We start from the raw sequence: 18993 nt of genomic DNA on the forward strand, positions 1-18993 counted from the left end.
ACCGTATCACGCAGAGGGTGTTAGTCTGTGGAGAGAGAAGCAGTTAATGAAGGATCAATTGGTCTGAGTCCAAGTTCAGGAACTTTCTGGTATGTAAGCAAACTGGCATTTGGTCCAGAGAGGAAAAAGTATGGAAAAGGTGCCCCTATACAAATAGAAAGAATTGGAAGCAAAGCTTACAAGTATGGGCTGGCTATGGTGGCTCATACTTGCAATCCCAGGACTGTGGCAGGCCGAGGCAGGAGGATTGCTAGAGCCCAGGAGTTTGAGCCCAGCCTGGGCAATATGGCAAAATCCTGTTTCTACAAAAAAATTTAAAAATGAGCTGGATGTGGGGGCACACACTTGAAGTTCCAGCTACTCGGGAGGTTGAGGTGGGAGGATCGCTTGAGCCTGGGAGGTAGGGGCTGCAGTAACCTATGATTGTGCCGTTGTATTCTAGCCTGGGTGACTGAGTGAGGCCATCTTTAAAAAAAGTATGGAAGCAGTCATATGAGGATAGGGGCTGGGTTGCTCGGGGGATGAGCCTCTCTCAACCATCATAGGGACCATCTTTGGGAGGAAACAGAGAAAGGTACAAACAACATGCAAAATTAGGAGTTTGTCTCTGAATGTGGGTTGAGAGTCTGAGAGCCTGGATTTGAACCCTACAACTACTATTTACTGCCATGTAACTTTGGGTAAACCAAACAGTAACTTCCTGAGTATCTGGTGCATTACTGATAGTATTAGAAAAATGACACGGGCTTTGTCTCCTTCATGAGGGTGTTGGGAGGGTCAAATCAGATCAACATTTGCTTTGTAAAGTATACTGAGCTATTTCAGTGTAGATGAAAGTTATTATTTTTAACCCCAGTCACCCTTTCCTTAACCTTCCATTTCCTACTGCTTCATCAGATCCCATCTTAGTGGAAGATAGCCATCTCTCCCCTAGGAACTCCTATTCTCAACCTCCTTCCTCTTATTGTTTTGTAAGTCATGTATACTTTAGAGTAACGGAAGCTTGTCTCTTTGTGAAGGAATTTCTGGTGTCCAAGGCAAGTTAGAGGGGCATTAAGAGAAAGAGCTTTCCTGAGTGCTTTGAAATGTTTGAAATCATTTGCCCAATCTGTTCGCAGGTCAGATTGGCCTTTTCCTAAAACTGTCACATTTCATCAATTTTGTTTTGTTTTTTTTTTTTTATATTTTGGACTATTTTGTTTTGATTTGCTTTTATATTTCACTGTCTCTTAAATTAGTATGTATTTTGTAATCCTTGGTGTGTCGTACTTTAATTGATAGTGTTTTCTTCTTTTGAGTGGTTCACAAAATAATGGTGCATCTCACAATCATGGGTGTCGCTTAATGAAATGCAGCACTGTTCTTATGGAGATAACATGATCTTAAGCAGGAATCATTAAGGGTTTAAGAAGAAAAGTGAGGTAAGGCAGCAGTTTCCACTGGAATCATCAGAAAACAGAAGATGGACTGTTTTGTTATCTTCTATCTTCCATGTGCCAAGAATTACCTGGATATTTGGATTCTGCCCATTGATATCAGCTTTGGAAAGATCTGGAAAGTTTGGTAGATCAAGGAGAAAGGATCTGGGGCCATCTCTTTGCAATGAAGGGTGCCCCATCTCTTGTCGGAATCGCGGTCTAGGGAAGGGTTGGTGTGCAGCCTGGTGGTCCAGACGCTCCCCTGGTTCTTCTTTGGAGAGAGAAAAGCTGGTTTCTGATGTGGAGTCACTTCCCACGTTGAGGTTATTCTAAAACAAACAAACAAACAAGCAAACAAACACCTATTAAAGGGACACATGATTAAAAAATGTCACCCTTAACAGTCCATTATATTCAGGAGCAAGGACAATTCCAGCGGCTGAAATTAAGCCAGTAGGACATTCCAAACTTGTTTTGCAACCCCATGGTTTAGTTTCTTCATGTCTTAAAAGCCAGATCATCAGAAAACTTCTTCTAGCCTGCTACTTGGGAATTTTCTGAGGGTTAATGAGTTATGGACTATTTATTAAGCTTCAAAGTACTTTAAAAATGAAAACACTATATTGAAGGAGAATAGGTGCTCATTTAAAGCTGGAACCAAATTATGTTTCTCTTCTCACAGCTTCAACTGATTAACCACCTTGGCTTTAGTTATAGTTCTAGTGTCCAGAGTTGCTTTCTTTTGTGTAGGCTATGGAGCAAAAGATCTGACCAAGCTGGATAAAGTTCTTGGGCCATATTATTGATTACATACATTCATCCAGTTGTCTGTCCATTTGTCCATCAACTCATCCATACATCCATTCACATATCCATCTATCCACCCATCCATCCATCCATCCATCCATCCATCCATCCATCCATCCAACCATCCATCCATCCTTCCACCCACACACCCATCCATCCAATCAACAAATGCCAACCATGCTAGGCATAGGAGATACAGCAATAAACAGGATAGACATGAGGCCTATTATTTTGAAATGTACAACTAGGTGAGGGAAATAAACAATAAGTACATAGATAAATAAATAAATAAGATCAGATCACAGAATGGTGACTGCCAAGAAGAAAAGAAAGAAGATGATGGAGAGTGGCTGGGGAAAACCTTAGATAGCTGGTCAGGGAGAACCCCTCAGAGAAGGTGACACTTGAGGCAAGATCTGAACAAGAGAAGGTGGCACCCTGCAATAATCTGGGGGAAGGACATTTTAGCAAAGGGAACAGCAAAGGGAGCACTCAAGTCTAGGATGGGAATGAGTTTGGCTGGTTTGAGAAACAGAATGGCCAGCGAAGCTGTTGTAGAGGGAAGGAGGGAAGAACCATAGGTGATGAGGATGAAGAGACGGGGATAGTCAAAGAAAAAGTCATGAAAAGGCATTCTGAAATCTAATGATTTTATACTGAAAAGTGCAAGCCCCTTGTTTTTCCCAGGTGTGAAAAATGTCTCCATTTCTTTATCGCTATGGGGAAATTTCTCTAGTGATTGAAGAGTATAGAAGTTGCTGGACTCCTTTTCCAAACCAGCCTTTCTTTTTCTCCCCTCTCCTCTCACAAAAGATTTACTCCAGCCTTCAGGGATAGCATTTTCATGTTTACTGGTGGAGAGAGACAAGGAGATAGAATTTCACCAAGCTTTGGGTCAGTGGTTAATGTTCCTGTTATTCTTGGGCATGTTTTGGGGTTTGGGAGTGTATGTTTCAGCACACTGTCTCCACACACCCTCTCTGCCCCCCACCACAGTGCCTCTGACCCAGCCAAAGGGTTGCATCTGGTATAAAAACATTCATGACTCTGAGCACCCAAGGTCAAGAGCACTGAGGCTGAAACACACTAGCAGATACATATCTTCTTGGAGAGCTAACCTTAGGGAAGGGATTATTATTTTTACTTTTATTTATGTGTCATTTTTTAGAGACAGGGTCTTGCTCTGTTGTCCAGGCTGGAGTGCAGTGGCACAGTCAAGCTCACTGCACCCTCAGACTCCTGGGCTCAAGCAATCCTCCCGCCTCAGCCTCCCGAGTAGCTGGGATTACAGGCACGTTCCACCATGCCCAGCTGTGAATGGATTTTTATATATCTGTTTAAATAGGAATGGGGCTCAGGAACAAACTCACTGGTGCAGAGACCACCTCTGAATGTTCGAAGAGGCCAAGGGGAGGGTGGAGATAGAGACCTCATCTATCACCTCTTTAAAACATGCAGTGGTAGGGGAAAGCTGGCTACTCTGCAGCATGTTTTTGCTTGCCTTTCCACAGCTCAGAAGATGTGGGCGGGGGCAGTGTCTTTGTTCACCTTTCCAGTCACCTCTCTGCCATGGTTTTCGTCTCCTGGCACATCCTGGTAGAGGGAGTTGCCCTGACATTTTGAGACATTACTCAATGCAACAGAGCCAAGTGTATTGTTGTTTGAGCCTAGCACAGAGAGAAAGAGAGAGAGAGAGAAAAAGAAGAGAAGAGAGAAAGAGAAGAGAAGAGACAAAGAGAAGGAGAGAGAAGAGGAGAGAAATGAAGGGAAGAGAAGAAAAGAGAAGAGAAGAGAGGAGAGAGAGCATGCTATCTTTTCTTAACATAAAAAAAAAAAAAAAAAAAAAGGGACGTCTCTATGACATCCCAAAGGGGAGATAGCTGAATGTATTTGTTCCCTTGCTTTTTTCCCTTAATCTCCAACCCTAAAATTTCTCCAGCAACATTAGGGAGGACAGTGAGATTGTCATGGAGAATTCCTTGTGTAGGATTTAGGATTACGAATCTTGGAAGGGGCCCAGAATTTGCTTCCCAATTACTTTAGTACTTCTTGTAAATCAAGCCCTAACTTCATTACCACAATGGAGGTATACTGCTTAATTAGGTTAAAAATGGGGCTCTCTTTCCTTTCCCCTGTGATGTAGTACTCTTTCTACTATGAACACTTACATTTTAGAAGAAGTAGAAAATGTGTTTTTGCTACTTTTTAACATTTTGCCTAGATGTCTGAAAAAACAGGGACTAAGTTTGATTGATTGATTGATGTGACTCTTGAATTTTTCCTGGTAGGAAATCCACCACCACAGAGTGCTTCTGGCTTAGCCCCAGACCAAGCAAATCCCTTAAACTCTCTAGGACTCAAGGACCTTGCATGTAAAGCAGATTAGATAATAAGAAGAACCCTGTACCCTCCCCGCAAGATTAGTCAAGATACTTGGGTTAGGTTGTGTCTACACATGGAAAGAGAAGCGTCGCATTAGGGCCACTGGCTGGGCAGTTCAGGCCACAAATACCTCTGCCAGGAATAGTCAGACAACTGGGGCTGAAGTATGTTTTGGCTTCAGTTATGCACACAATTGTGGCATTTCTCTATCTCTCCGAACTTCCCTGCCCCCCAGACACAGGCTTGGTGTTTGCAAAGTATTTGGAAGATGCTAAATAATAAAGAAATGCTAATCACAATCTCTGAACATCTGAGTTACTCTTGCACCTCTTCCAAAACATATTTAACTAGAGACCTTGCCTCCTTGCAACGGCATGCCCCCAAGCTATTAAGAGACCGGAAATCCTAGGATAGGGGAAGTGTGGCTAAGGATGGCCCATATAGAATGAAACCCTGTTTTATTCAATCAATAACAAGATTTAAGAGTAGCCATTATTTTAGTCATCTAGACTTTAAATCTAGAGTAGGAGACAACAGACAGAATATCCTAGAGTAATGCAGAAGAAAACCTTTCTTCATCTCTTCTCAAAGGGACATACTGCACATCCTCCTTGCAGAGCCCCCATTGGAGGTGCTGGTTGAGGACATCAGTCCAGCTATCACCAAGTTCACTCACTGAGTATTCCACTTGAATTATTCCAGCAGAGTAAAGATTTTCAACAGGGGTGGATCTCAAGGTTAAAAGTAAAATATTTTGTGTTTTATTCAGGCAAGCAAACATTCTTCTCTGAAAATGATATCTTAGGAAAGTCTGGGAATTTAAGGAAAGAAACATGACCATTCTTTCCAAAATGCTGTTGAATTCATTCTGCCCCAGTTAAAGTGATACAAGGGGGTCTGCTCATTTTGGGAAAATATTGCTTTACCCACAATGTGTCTTTGAGTTGAACATCAATCTATGAGTTAACACTGACAATGAGTTAACACTGAGTTAACTATCTATGAGTTAACATTGACAATGCTGCAGTACCAGCAGCAATGTTTCCTCTTGTGACTATAATTTCAGAGCTGTGACTAGCAATGAGAAGGAAAACAGAAGAAATGCAGCTACTGAACGGCTTATGCACATGAACTGTTCAATTGCTGAGGCAGGTGATCGTCATTGGCCAAATTATTTAGTTACTGCTTGGTGCTCCTCTCCTTCTATTATTTTAGAACTTATCTAAAACAGGAATAGTAATAAAAATATCCTGTTCTTGCAGCCTAGTATTTTGCCTTATATGGCAGTACTGTGGCAGACATTGCAATTGCCTGCCCAATGTCTAGTCCCCTCTTTTTCCTACTTGGTGTTTGTTTCAGGTGGCTGTGGACCTGGCAAAAACTACATTTCCCAGCATGCACTGCATCTGGATGTGACCATATGACACAATTCTGCCCCAAGAGGAGTAAGTGGAAGGTTCTGGACAGAACTGCTGAAAAGGAGTTTTCAGATTCGGTTTTGCCATTTGCCTTTCTCTCTTCCACTTTGTCCTGCCTGAAATGAGGAAACAGGGCTTGATGTGAAATGAGACAGCTGGCAGGCCTGAGGATGGAGGTTGTAGTCTAAGCGTGGCTGACTGGAAAGATGGTGGGCTTAGGTCCCTGATAGCATTATGGAGCTATCGCGCTGGTCCTGGAATGGTGACCTCCATATGTCTTTTACTGTTATCATTAATCTTAATGTTAACATTGACAATGCTGCAGTACCAGTAGCAATGTGCCCTCTTAGGATTTTAATTTTTGAGTTATGATGACCAGGAAAATTATAAACGTTTTGCCACTGAAAGTAATAGCAAAAACCAGCATTACTTTTGCACCAACCAAATGTTATCATGATTGCAAGAGGTTTTTCCTCACCAAAAGGAACCAGCATTCCTTGGACAAAGGGTTGAGTGCAGAGCTTGGGCGGGGAAGGCACAGATGAATTTGGGATACTTTCCTGCAACAAGAAGCAAGGAAGCTTTCAATGACTAACAGGGTACTCTTGAAAGAACACAGGAGCCAGCTTGACAGGCCCACATTGCTCACAGATCAGAGAATTTGGACCAAAAAAAGAGATTGTACTTGACTAATGCACACTGAATCTATCAAAATTCATAAGGAGACTCATGAAGGAGAGAAATCCAGAAAAATTACTGTCACCATTTGAGGTAGGTATTATAAAACTCCTTACTTTGCAAATTGGTATTAAAAAGAAAGAAAGGTTTTCAGAGGAAGCAATGTCTGAACTGAAATAAAAAGGGCTTGTTAAACGTGCAGTAGATGCATCAGGTTAAGAGAACAGGGATCTGGGGAGGGGTCCAGGAGCTTTGCAATCCTGGTGAAGGAGTCTCTGAGGTCTGACAGAGCTGTGGTTTATAGATCCAAAGGGTTTCAGAGCTGAAATGCAGTGAGAGTAACGATCAGAGACACCTGCTGCTTTCAGATGAACTAACGGAGTTAAATATTATACACATCGGGCCCAACCCACAGTCTCAGCCCACCAGCCTTTGCTCTGATAGCTCTCTATCATACTGCGCTGCGACTTGTCCACTAGGCTGCTACTTCCCTGGTGGCATCCTCTGGGGCACTTGGAGGTTTGCTGAAGCTACATGGTGCTGGGATCTCATCCCTCCTTCCTCATTCTCATCAGCTGGCCCTGGATGCCCTTGGGAAAGCTGTGCTGAGGTGAACCGAGAAGAGAAAACCTCTCATCTTTAGGCGGGGTGCAGTTTTTCTCAGATGACAAATCCACACATTTCAATCACTTGTGTCCTTTATACTGAGTACATCCTGGTCCAACACCAAGAATGTCCAATCACTGCCTCCGGCCACTGCATAGCTGGAGCTGCCCATCGTGGCTGTGTTTGTGACCAAGGCGGATGGCCATAGCCACATCTAGGGTCAGAGTGGTCAGAATGGCCAGAGTCTCCCAGCTGGCCATTTGACACAGGCAGATGAATACAAAAGAGAGGGAGTGAGGGTTTTTGGACATCCAAGCCACAGGGCAAATTAGGATAAGCACTACAATACGGGGAAGATAAAGCTATGGAAATGGGCAATGCATCCTCTTTTGGAAAAAATGTGCTAAGCATCATTGTCCCAGTCTGCAAATAGCCACCTGCCCTATTCTGCAAACACTGACCAAGGACTGGAATCTGAAGAACAGGGTTGATTTCACCACTTTCAGAACCTCCAGAAGAGGCACAAATCAGTGACAAATTGTGGCTGTCTAAGAAAGTTTAGTACTTTTTCTCTTTAAGGCAAAAACTGGTTAACTGTTCCCCAGATTAATATAACCAGGCAGATTTCTTGGAGGCAGACTGGCTGGCAAATTTCTGAAAAGCAAAGAACAGGCCCTATCTTCAGTCTCCAAACTCCCTCCTCCCTCCCCCAATTTCACAAGCTCAGGGGGCAACCAATAGGTACTAGTTGATGATAATGATGGCTAAAGTTATCATTGGGTAACAGGGCCTAGGTTAGATTTTGTTTTAATTAGGCTGAGGCTACAAGCCTCATTACCCCTAATGTAGCTTTTATGTGGAATTCTAAAGAAAAAAAACCCTGGGAATCTTCTACTGAAGATATTAAAGAAGATATTACAATGCATTTGGTCTCACAGACTTTGAACAACAAACAGCAGAGATGGTAATTAATGTCACTACAGCCTCACTCCTTAAAACAAACTAACAATCTAGCTAATTAGCAATATGTCCTCATTTGGAGCTGGACATCTGCATATTATTATCAACAATGCTTGTTTCCTTTTTCCAGATGAAAGGAAGCCATACTGCACCCAGACACATGGCTGTGCACCTTCCACATTCAAACACTCATGTTCTTCTACCCACGGTAAACACACTCAGGGCTTTATCTGTGTCGAGCATCGATTTTGTCTGGAACGTTCCCACACGTCTAAAAATAAGTTTAAGAATGCCACTAGTGGTATCTCAAAGGGAAGAGCAAAAGTTTTACTGTTGGAAGAGATAAAAGAAAAAAATGGCACACTGATTATCTTTAACATGATTGAGGAGCAAGCACTCCTCAATGAGAAAACCAGGAGAATGAATACAATGAGTTTTAGACCATAAAATCGGCTTTCCAGAAGGGGCACACTTTTTCTTAGTGCTCAGGAAGATGGATGGAGACCACGATCCTAGGAGTGGAAGCAGGGGCTGGTGGGGGATTGTTGGGGCTTGTTCTGAGAAGGGTTGGAAAGAGGCAGCTAGGATACACTGGAGAGAAACTGCACCATGAAGACACAGACAACAAGGGTGACCAGCTGCTGCTCTCATGAAGCCTGTGTGTGATGGCAATCATTCCCCTTCAGGCACCAGGAACAGAGCAAATGTCAATGGCCGTATTTTATAGGAAGCATGACAATGCAATGCCCCTTTAGGAACTATTCCTGGCAGAGGGGAAATGACCATACACATGCTTCAATCTTCGCTGGAGACTCTGACGACAGCCCTGAGAGCTAGTGACACAGGCACATCATGGCTCAAGAATTCAGGAGGGTCTCAGTCCTGGTTTGGGAATGGAGCCTGCTGTCGAGGTCTGACTAATAGCTGAGGAATCCCTAGTTATGGTGGCAGAATGTGTCATAACGATGTTTACTTTAGAGCTTGGCAGTGACCTCGTTTATTATCTCAGGCTTTAGAAGAAATGAAGAATGGGCAATTCTTTGCATTTGGGCAGGGAGCTGGCTTTGCGGTGGAGAGGCCACCCATCCCTGTGCATCTTTCCTCATTGAAGCTTCTTGGGGCCGGCTGACAACATGGAGATCAACACTTCACCGATTTGTCTTGAATACTTCTGTAAACTGCTTTGATCTTGAAAATGTGCAGATTATTGGTGAATTTTTTTCAAGCTGTGCTTTCTCCGTTGCTGGCAAAGAAAACAGAGTGGTAGCTTTTCCAGGACCAATTTCTTTTATGTCCTGTTAGGCTAAAGAATGAACTGAAATGAAGGAGAAATTATTCTTTCAAGTCTAAGAAAACATGTAAGAAGCAGAGTACAAGAGTGGAAAGTGAGTTTGGCCAGAAAAAAAAAAAGAAAAAGAAAAACAAACCCTTCCCACATCACCCAAAACATCCCTGCAAATGTAGGGAGATGGAGAAATCATACTTTCCAGAATCACTTTAATAAAGCTCTTGCGGTGTGAGGCCAGCCATCCTCAGCATCCAGTTAAGGGCCGGGCTTTCTATTAGTCTTCCAGGCTACAGCTAACCAGCTGAGGGCTATAAAGGCCAGGCCACCAGTGGCCACCAGGGGGCTTCCGTCCCTGCTCCTCAGCCCTGTTAGAGCTCAGCCACCCCTTTAAGTCAAATTTTGAGCAAATATTTAGTGAGTTTGGATTATCGGTGATTTTCCAAGTTGTGTTTTCTCCATTACTGGCAAAGAAAAGAGAGTGGTAACTGTTTAGGATTCGTTTTCCAGGACCCAATTTGAAGAGGCACCAGATCATTAGTGCACCTAAAAGGCCCAAGTATCTAAGTCCTCCTGCAACCAAACAGAAAGGGTGTTGAACAGGACACCAGAAGGCAAACATCTCCTGCAGTGATTCTGTGTCTTCCCCACATGGAATGAGGCGATCCAAGGCTGGTGTTCTGTTGGTGAGAGGGAGAACCTGGAAGTTAAGCCAAAGAACATGGATGGCAGAGTTGAGAAGCTGAGGTCTGGGGTAGGGGTGGCCTGGGGACCCTTGCCAAGTTAATATCCTAATTAAGGAGATGGATTCTTCTCACCACTAAAGTTAAGAACCCTCATTGAAACCTATTGCTAATCTGTCTGCTCCAAGTACTTCTAAAATGGGTTTCAAAGGTCATTGGACCTTAACCTTGGAATCCTGAAAAGGGCTCAGGGTACTGTGGAAAAGACCAGGGATGGGAGTTTCAAGGTCCGGGTCTGGGTCCCAGCATTGCCTCTTCCTGTTTTGTGAGCTTTGGTAAGTTATTGCACCTTTGCACATATGGTAGACTGGTTGGCAAAAATGTCCACGAATTCTTCTTTTATCTAAAGATCCATGCCTCGGGTAGTTGCTTCCACACTCTTTGAGCTTCTTCTTCTTTTTTTTTTTTTTTGAGACAGAGTTTTGCTCTTGTTGCCCAGGCTGGAGTGCAATGGCATGATCTCAGCTCACTGCAGCCTCTGCCTTCTGGGTTCAAGCAATTCTCCTGCCTCAGCCCCCAGAGTAGCTGGGATTACAGGTGCACACCACCATACCCAGCTAATTTTTTGTATTTTTAGTAGAGATGGGGTTTCACTATGTTGGCCAGGCTGGTCTTGAACTCCTGACCTCAGGTGATCCACCCACCTCAGCCTCCCAAAGTGCTGGGATTACAGGCATGAGCCACTGTGCCCGGCCTTCTTTGAGCTTCTTACTGCGGCCAAAGGGACAACAGTTAACGGAGACTTGAAAAGCACTTGTGCCTCAGGATTGCCTATTCTTTTTGCTCTTTGGAATGCGTAGAACATTCAGTGAAGAAGGCCAAGCTAGCCTGTTGAATGGTGAGAGACGTGTGCAGCAGAGATAATTTATCCCAGATTCACCAGTCTGCCAATGGCCAGTCACTCAGACGGAGACCATCCTAGACCATCCAGTCCTGGCTGAGCCTACCCAGGCTATGAGAGCTACCCTGCTGACCCGGAGACTCATGAGAAATAATAAATCCTGTGGGTTTAAGCTAGTGAACCCAGTGTGGTTTGTTACATGGCAAAAGCTGACTGATAAAGGACCTGGATTATTTCTTCTGTAAAATGACCATGGTGAGGTAGAATGAGACTTGCAGAAAGGCTCTCACTCTATTCAGCTCTGACCTCCTTGGAATGGAATCCTAAAGAGACACTTGTTCTGGAGAAATTATTTCACCCTAATTTCAGAAAAAAACTCCACTTTATTCCAAATGCTGAAAACATCAAATTGAGGGTGGGGAGATTAAATAAAAATCCAGTGGTTCACAAATGCATGAAACGTAGATTCTATCTACAATGACTAGAACATCTTCTCCTTTCTCTCTATCCTTCTATCTGTTAGCTCAAGGCTGGGTAAAACCTGTTGGAAAATTCCAAAGCCCTGCCAACTACTTTCTTCACTGACAGGTGCTTTTTTGGTAATAGCTTCATTGCCAGTTTTTCAGACTCAAAGCTGAGACTTAACAGCTCTCCTCTGTGCTTTCATGATGCACCTGTACAGCTCTGTGTGCTGCTAGAAACTAGTAATGCCCACTTATTAACAGGACCTCCCCGACACTGTAAAACAATTATACAGCTGTCATAGGCCACATACGGCCAGAAGTGAACAGAAAGCTCCTGCCACCGGCACCTGCTCCCTTTCCCACCTGCCTGTACAGATTGTTCCTGTTTGGACTGCTGTTCTGTTCGTCTCTAGAGAAATGGTGTGATTCTTGCTTGGAAAACTGGCAGCTGATGCAATTGTGGACTCTTGACTTAGCTTAGCTAACCTTTCTCTGTAGGAAGCTGGGCTGTTAGCTCTATGCATGGATTCATTCAACAAACACTTCATCGATATTTATTATGTACCAGGTACTGTGTGAGGGTGAGACAGTGCCAATAGCGCATGGCTTGTTAAGACAAGTTTCCCAAAACTTGGAAGTGAAGCAAAAGGATGACTGCAAGTTTATCACTTCGTACTGGGGCACAGGCCTGCCCCAAAGCGTTTAATTCTGTAGGAGCACGTATCTTCACTTGGCTTATTATTTACTATTGATTAGGGCCCAGACTAAAAGTTACATGCTAGCTTGTAGATTTTCATTCTGTAGATGCAGAAATGTTTTTGTCTAGTAGAAACAATAACTCAGTGCTAACTGTTTTATGGCTCTACAGGACATTCATCAGTCTTAAATTTATGTTTACACATTGACTTCATCATCATTTTCCCCACTAACTTTATAAATATCTGTTTCTCAAATGCTCTGACATGGCATTAGCATCTCCCTTGTTCTTTCATTCATTTAGTTAAGTAGTTGACATGTGCTTGTTCTTTATTTGTAAGATTCACATTTTTAATATTATGAAAATTTTATTTGGACAGGTTTTTGTCTTCTAATTTAGATTACAGAGGGGAAGTTAAGAAATGCTTATATCCATGTAAAATGCAAAGTAGAAACTGGGAAATTCCGAAGGAGTGGAAGTTTTCAATGTAAGGAAGTAAAATTATCCAGATTCCTTTTTTTTTTTTTTTTTTTTTGAGATGGAGTCTCACTCTGTCACCCAGGCTGGAGTGCAGTGGCATGATCTCGGCTCACTATAACCTCTGACTCCCAGGTTCAAGCAATTCTTCTGCCTCAGCCTCCCAAGTAGCTGAGACTACAGGCGCATACCACTATGCCTGGCTAATTTTTGTATTTTTAGTAGAGACGAGGTTTTACCATGTTGGCCAGGCTGGTCTTGAACTCCTGACCTCAGGTGATCCGCCTGCCTCGGCCTCCCAAAGTGTTGGGATTATAGGCATGAGTCACTGTGCCCAGCCCAGATTCCTAATTATGATACCACAGCTCACCATCTATAAGGTCTTTAACATTACCATGTAATGCTCTTTCACTTTCTCTAAGAGACTCCTATCTGGATGTTGATCTAATGCACTGACAAGCCAGAACCAGTATGGAGAACCATGGCTTGTGAGCAGGACTTCCCTTGCATTTCTCCTCCTATGAGGGTCCTTATGGGGAGAACAGAAGGCCATGCACCAGAAGGCACCCAAACTCCTGTCGACCATTTCATTTTCCCCCCATACAATTCCCTACTCTGATCCTAGAGAAACAAAGCTCCTCCCAGTGTTGTTCTCGCCAGTGAGAATTCTACCACGAGAACCTCAGTTAACTGAGATTTGAGAAAAGAGAGTCACAAGTTCTTGGAGGCTTTCTTTTGGGATGTTGTCATGAAGGGGGAGATATTCAACAGAGAACGTGTTTACTATTCTCCTCAGTATAAACATCATAATATCAGGATGTATCAGTTTGAGTCTGAGCAGGGAATTAATGGCACCCTCCGAGTGGGTAACTAAGGAGAGCTTAATAAAGGACAATTTAACATATCTGGACAAAGTGACCAGAAACCATCAAGAATGCTCTAGTATCTAGGGTCAATAAAGCCAGGGAGAGCTCACATCTCCAGGCCTGAAGATGCAAGGACAGGGAGAGGCTACTGTTAACCAAAGGGAAAGGGAGAGTTGTGGGGTTGGAGGTAAGCTGGGTGTTCATTTCCTGCCATGCCTAGCACTGGCCAAACCCAATCAGAAGCCAGACAGCAAGGGAGCCTGTTGATGTAATACACTCAGATCATAGGCCCAAGAAATAAATAGGATGGAGAAAGGTGGAAAATGGATTGAGAGAGGTAAATAGAACATCCGGGGGACACAGACATGCTTGGGAGAAATAACAGCTATAATATCACCTATTCCAGGCACTATACATTAAATCTGGTCTCATGACATCCACGTGAGGTAGACATGAGTGCCCCTATTCCACAGATGAGGAAATTAAGGCTGAGAGGCCCCTAGATAGTAAGTAGGCTACGAAATCCTTGCTCCTTTCACCATACGGTGCTGTCCTAATTTCCACCCTGGAGCTGGCTAGAACAAGAGAGTCTGCAGCCACTTTGAATTCCCTGGCCTCCCCTAAATGCTGCTCGGCTCCGGAATAACAGTTCTCCGAAGACTGGTTCAAGAACACTGGCCCGCAGCATACTGTGGATTTAATTCTCAACTCTGCTCCCTGACTTGGTTTGGTAGAGGAAGTCCTGGCCTCATTTTTTTTTTTTTTTTAAGGAAAATACACATCTAGACAACAGTGCAGCCCAACACTGCTTTACTTGTGCAGTATAATGGCTTTTTAGGGTTAATCAGTTCTCGTCAACAAAAGCCATAGATATAGTGATGTTAGAAATAATGAATTATCACTAATTCAAGAGGGGAGAAGTTAGGAATGAAATGGCACATAGTACGCTATGTAAACATGAGCGCTATTCAGTGGGTCAGATGAGGCAGACAACTGAGGAAGTAAGACACAGAGGGCCAGTCCCTGCAAACTTCGCCTCCCGGGTTCAGGTGATTCTCCCACCTCAGCCTCCCAAGTAGCTGAGATTACAGGCGTTCACCACCACGCTTGGCTAATTTTTTTGTATTTTTAGTAGAGACAGGGTTTCACCATGTTGGCCAGGCTGGTCTCGAACTCCTGACCTCAGGAGATCCTCCCACCTTGGCCTCCCCAAATGCTGGGATTACAGGCATGAGCCATTGCGCCTGGCTGATACTCTCTTAAAGAAGCCAAGCTTCTCTGTTACTGTTACTTTATTTTCCGACCAATAAGGCATACAGGAAAATACAGTGTTTGAAAAAAGAGGAGCTTCACGTTGAGCACGTTATTTCCCTGCGGCTCAAGCTTTCTCACCTGTAAAATGGGTAGCATCTGTGTGGTAAAGATACTTCTTTTCTCCTCTTTATTATTCCCTTCTCTCATTAGCCTTTTCTAACACTCACTCTCACACTGTCATATTTTCTCTTCACTGTTTTCCCCTCAGGCCCAGCTCCTATCTTCCCTAGTGACAGCCACCCCTCCACCTCCTCCACCTTTTTCAAATGTCTTCTCTGTGCCAGCCTTGCCCAAACACTTTTATGTATCACTTCTACCAATTGGCTCTCAAAGCTTCCCACTGGGTGGATATAATTATCATCACTCCCATTGTACAGATGAGAAAACTGAGGTTTGGAATCCTGCCAAAGTCACCTGGCTCATACTTACTAGGGGTGTGTGAATTCTGGCTGACTCCAGAGACGCTTTAAAGCTGGACCAGCAGAGACAACAAAAGGCAGCCTGTGTGGGCTGCAGCTGCTAGGGAGAGTGAACACCTCTTCCAACAGCCTCAGTGTAAAGAGAGTGCTCAGAATGCAGAGAAAGGACCAACACCACCAATTGCCCTCCTCTCCAAAAAGGTCCACGTTGAGGATGGAAGGAGCAGTCAGTGTTTCAGTCATTTGATTCTGAAGCCATTTTATCTCCATGATCCCATGATCCCCTATTAAAATACAACTAGTCTGAGAATAGTCATGTCGGACCTGCCTGGTGGGGGCAGGGCACAAGATGGGTTTTGGGACCCAACTCTCCATTTTTACAAAGCATAATCTAGAGGATTTTTTTTTTTTTTTTTTTTTTTTTTTTTGAGATGGAGTCTCACTCTGTCGCCCAGGCTGGAGTGCGATGGTGCAATCTTGGCTCACTGTAGCCTCCACCTCCTGGATTCAACTGATTTTCCTGTCTCAGTCTCCTGAGTAGCTGGGATTACAGGCACCCACTACCACACCTGGCTAATTTTTGTGTTTTTAGTAAAAATGGGGTTTTACCATGTTGGCCAGGCTGGTCTCAAACTCCTGACCTCAGGTGATCTGCCCACCTCGGCCTCCCAAAGTGCTGGGATTACAGGCGTGAGCCACCGCGCCCGACCTCTAGAGAATCTTTGAAGAGGAGGATGGCACATGAGCCAGGGCACAGGACACAGGGTTTCGAACTCCCAGCCTGATGCTCTCCTACTGGCTGCTTGAGTGTCATTGCCTGGTAGATCTTCACGGTTTTCCATGACTAAATTACAAACTGTCTTTCCCTCTTTATAACTGCAGTCACACCAAAAAAACCCCAGGAACTTTACTAAATATCCTTTGAATGAATGAACAGCTGGTTGGCGGGCTGGATGAACAAACAAGATTTCAAAGCCTGATAGACATGGGCAGAGTGGACTCCTCGTAGTTTCACTTAGGTCTACCATGCCGTGTACATTGTACAATTTGTGCATGGTGCAAAGATGTCTGGTGAGGGGGCAAGTAATGGCTGAAGTTCGGACTGGAGGAAGGGGTACTATCTTCCCAGAGGGAATGACTTGTTGTAATTCATACAGAGGCTTATAAGTGCTAATAGATGCTCTAGTGTCACACTTCTTTCTGTCTACTCTACCTGCAAAGTCTTTCCTTCCCTTATCTGTATAGAAAACTCCTATGCATCCTTTAAAACCCTATTTAGATACTGCCTTCTCTGTAAACCTTCCCTGATCTTCAGCAGAGTTAATCCCTCCTTGCTCCTCATTACTTCTCTACCATACACATCCTTCTTTTCTTTTTCTACACATTATTAGACATTTACTCATTTTTGTCCAGTTTCTGGCTAAACAGTCACACACAAATAATGACTGAACTGTAAACTCAGCTGTACAATGGGGGGTTATATTAGCCATGTTAACATCTTCAAGTCCTTTAATACTTGCTAACAACAAACAGAGCATTTTATCCATTTTTCCAATTCCTCTGCCACTGTCCTAGTCCAGGCTGCCATCATTCTCTCTTCTATCCTTCAGGTCTCAGCTTAAATGTCACCTGCAGAGAGCGAGGACTTCCCGGATCATCTTATATAACCAGTGTTCCTTCTAACCTTTAAAAGCTCCCCTCTATCGTTCTGCTTATTTCATTTGTAGTATTTATTAGCTGCAATTATTCTATTTATGGGCTCTCTTCTTTGTTGTGGCCCCTACCATGATGTCAGAACCACAAGGCAGGGACTGTGTCTGTTCTGTCACTTCTGTGCCTCAGCACTTGGCCTGGAGCCCAGTACAGAGCAGGACCTCACTAAATGCTCTCTGAACGAATGGAAGGGACAATGAATAGATGGAAAAGGAAGGAATGACAAACAGGATTTCAATGCCCAATAAGTGTGGCCACAGTTGACTCCTCCTGCATCTCTGGAACCACGTTTGTATTCTGGGATGTGGGAGGATGAGAAGCAGCTCTGGGAGAGGTGGAAGAGTTCTCGCTGGCTCCGCTCCTGTTTTAGCCCTTAACTTGTGTGGTGACCCTGAGTCCTGGCACAGGATGGCACAGTCATCTGCCTCTGAGTGATATCATGGGCAGCGCCCAGCTTCTCCCTTTGCCCAGAGAGGTAATATAGAGACTGTGCTGGAGGTACCAATGGCTCCTGCCGCCTGCCTGTGACCAAGTCACCACTGAGCACCCAGCAAGTGCATTAGGAGCAGGCCTGGCAGAGCAACAGAGAGCAGCAGGGGTCTAGGAAGCAGGTGCAGAAATGAGGCTCAGCAGGAGATGCCAGGGGCAGATATTTTGCTCGCTTGAATTCAGTTCTGATTCTGAACATTTTCTGAATCTGCTTGCTTGTCTTCAAAGTCAACCGTGAATTCAAAGATTTTCTATTTGTATGTACATCTGTTTATACTTATATATACACGTATATAAAGTAGACATATATGGTTATATAAATATACATATATATTTGCAGACATAAATACAGATTTAATTAATTAATTTATTTATTTATTTTTGAGACAGAGTCTTGCTCTGTTGCCCAGGCTGGGGTGCAGAGGCGTGATCTAGGCTCACTGTAACCTCCGCCTCCTGGGTTCAGGTGATTCTCCTGCCTCAGTCTCCTGAGTAGCTGGGATTACAGGCATGTGCCACCATGCCCAATTTTTGCATTTTTTTTCTTTTAAGTAGAGACAATGGGGTTTCGCCATGTTGGCCAGGCTGGTCTTGAATTCCTGACCTCAAGTGATCCGCCTGCCTCAACCTCCCAAGGTGCTGGGATTACAGGCACGAGCCACTGTGCCCCACCCATAAATAGACATTTATAAGTGTGTTTTTATATGTGTGTATAAACATACATATATATTTATATATACACGGATATGGATGTGTATGTGTTATTTTAATTTTAGCTGTGTTTTTTTAATTTTAAGATATCTGAACTAGCCCATCGTTTCCTAACTGAGCTCACAGAAAAACTGATTATAATACTGAGTTATTAATTTAGTTCATGTGTTCTCAAAATGGGGGTCCCAGGCCAGCAGTGTTGGAATCGCCTGGAAATGTGTTTAAAATGCTGATTCTCGGGTCCCATCCCCTGTGGAATCAGAGCTTCTGGGGTGGGGCCCAGCAGCAGATGTTTGAGCAAGGCCTCCTGGTGATTCCCTCCAGGCTCACACCTGAGAACCTCTGCTGTCACCAGAAGAAGGTGAGGAACAGTGGCTGGTAAGGAGCAATCATTCTGAACGGTATTTTGGCAAAGGGAGATGCTTTCCAGTAAACACAGGACTCTCAAAGAATGCACTTTTATCTTGGAAAAGCATAATCAGATCAACAGTGAATGAGCTCCAAGGCATCCCATCCAGCCTGGGGAGACTGTCTGAGTGGTCACCCACTCCTCAGGGATGCCCCTACGATAACACCAGGAGGGAAGGCAGAGCTCCTTACCCTCCGGGTCCCTGGGTGAAGGAAGCTTTCCACTGAGCAAGTGACATAAGAGATCAACACGCAGGGTGAGAAGATCAAAAACCCTGAAGATGGAGGGTGAACTGT

General features: G+C 44.0%; 2 protein-coding genes across 7 annotated transcripts in view; one reads left to right on the top strand and one right to left on the bottom strand.

Moving 5' to 3' along the window:
- The window catches only part of TASP1 (taspase 1), a 400343-nt gene that overhangs the window by 375246 nt on the left and 6104 nt on the right, over positions 1-18993 (top strand). Inside the window, exon 15 of one of the 6 annotated variants that reach the window (XM_077951194.1) lies at positions 18613-18639. The exons of the other annotated variants lie outside the window; for them this stretch is intronic. Coding sequence (XP_077807320.1) covers positions 18613-18624 — 12 coding nt within the window. The 3' untranslated portion in view covers positions 18625-18639. Of the gene's footprint in view, positions 1-18612; positions 18640-18993 lie in introns of those variants that run through there. 6 annotated transcript variants of the gene reach the window in all.
- ISM1 (isthmin 1) overlaps positions 1-18993 on the bottom strand; it is a 78931-nt gene that overhangs the window by 26837 nt on the left and 33101 nt on the right. The window contains exon 2 of the mRNA XM_028828179.2: positions 1508-1747. Coding sequence (XP_028684012.1) covers positions 1508-1747 — 240 coding nt within the window. The remainder of the gene's footprint in view (positions 1-1507; positions 1748-18993) is intronic.

Source organism: Macaca mulatta, chromosome 10 (assembly GCF_049350105.2).
Source record: "Macaca mulatta isolate MMU2019108-1 chromosome 10, T2T-MMU8v2.0, whole genome shotgun sequence".
Lineage (NCBI taxonomy): Eukaryota > Metazoa > Chordata > Mammalia > Primates > Cercopithecidae > Macaca > Macaca mulatta.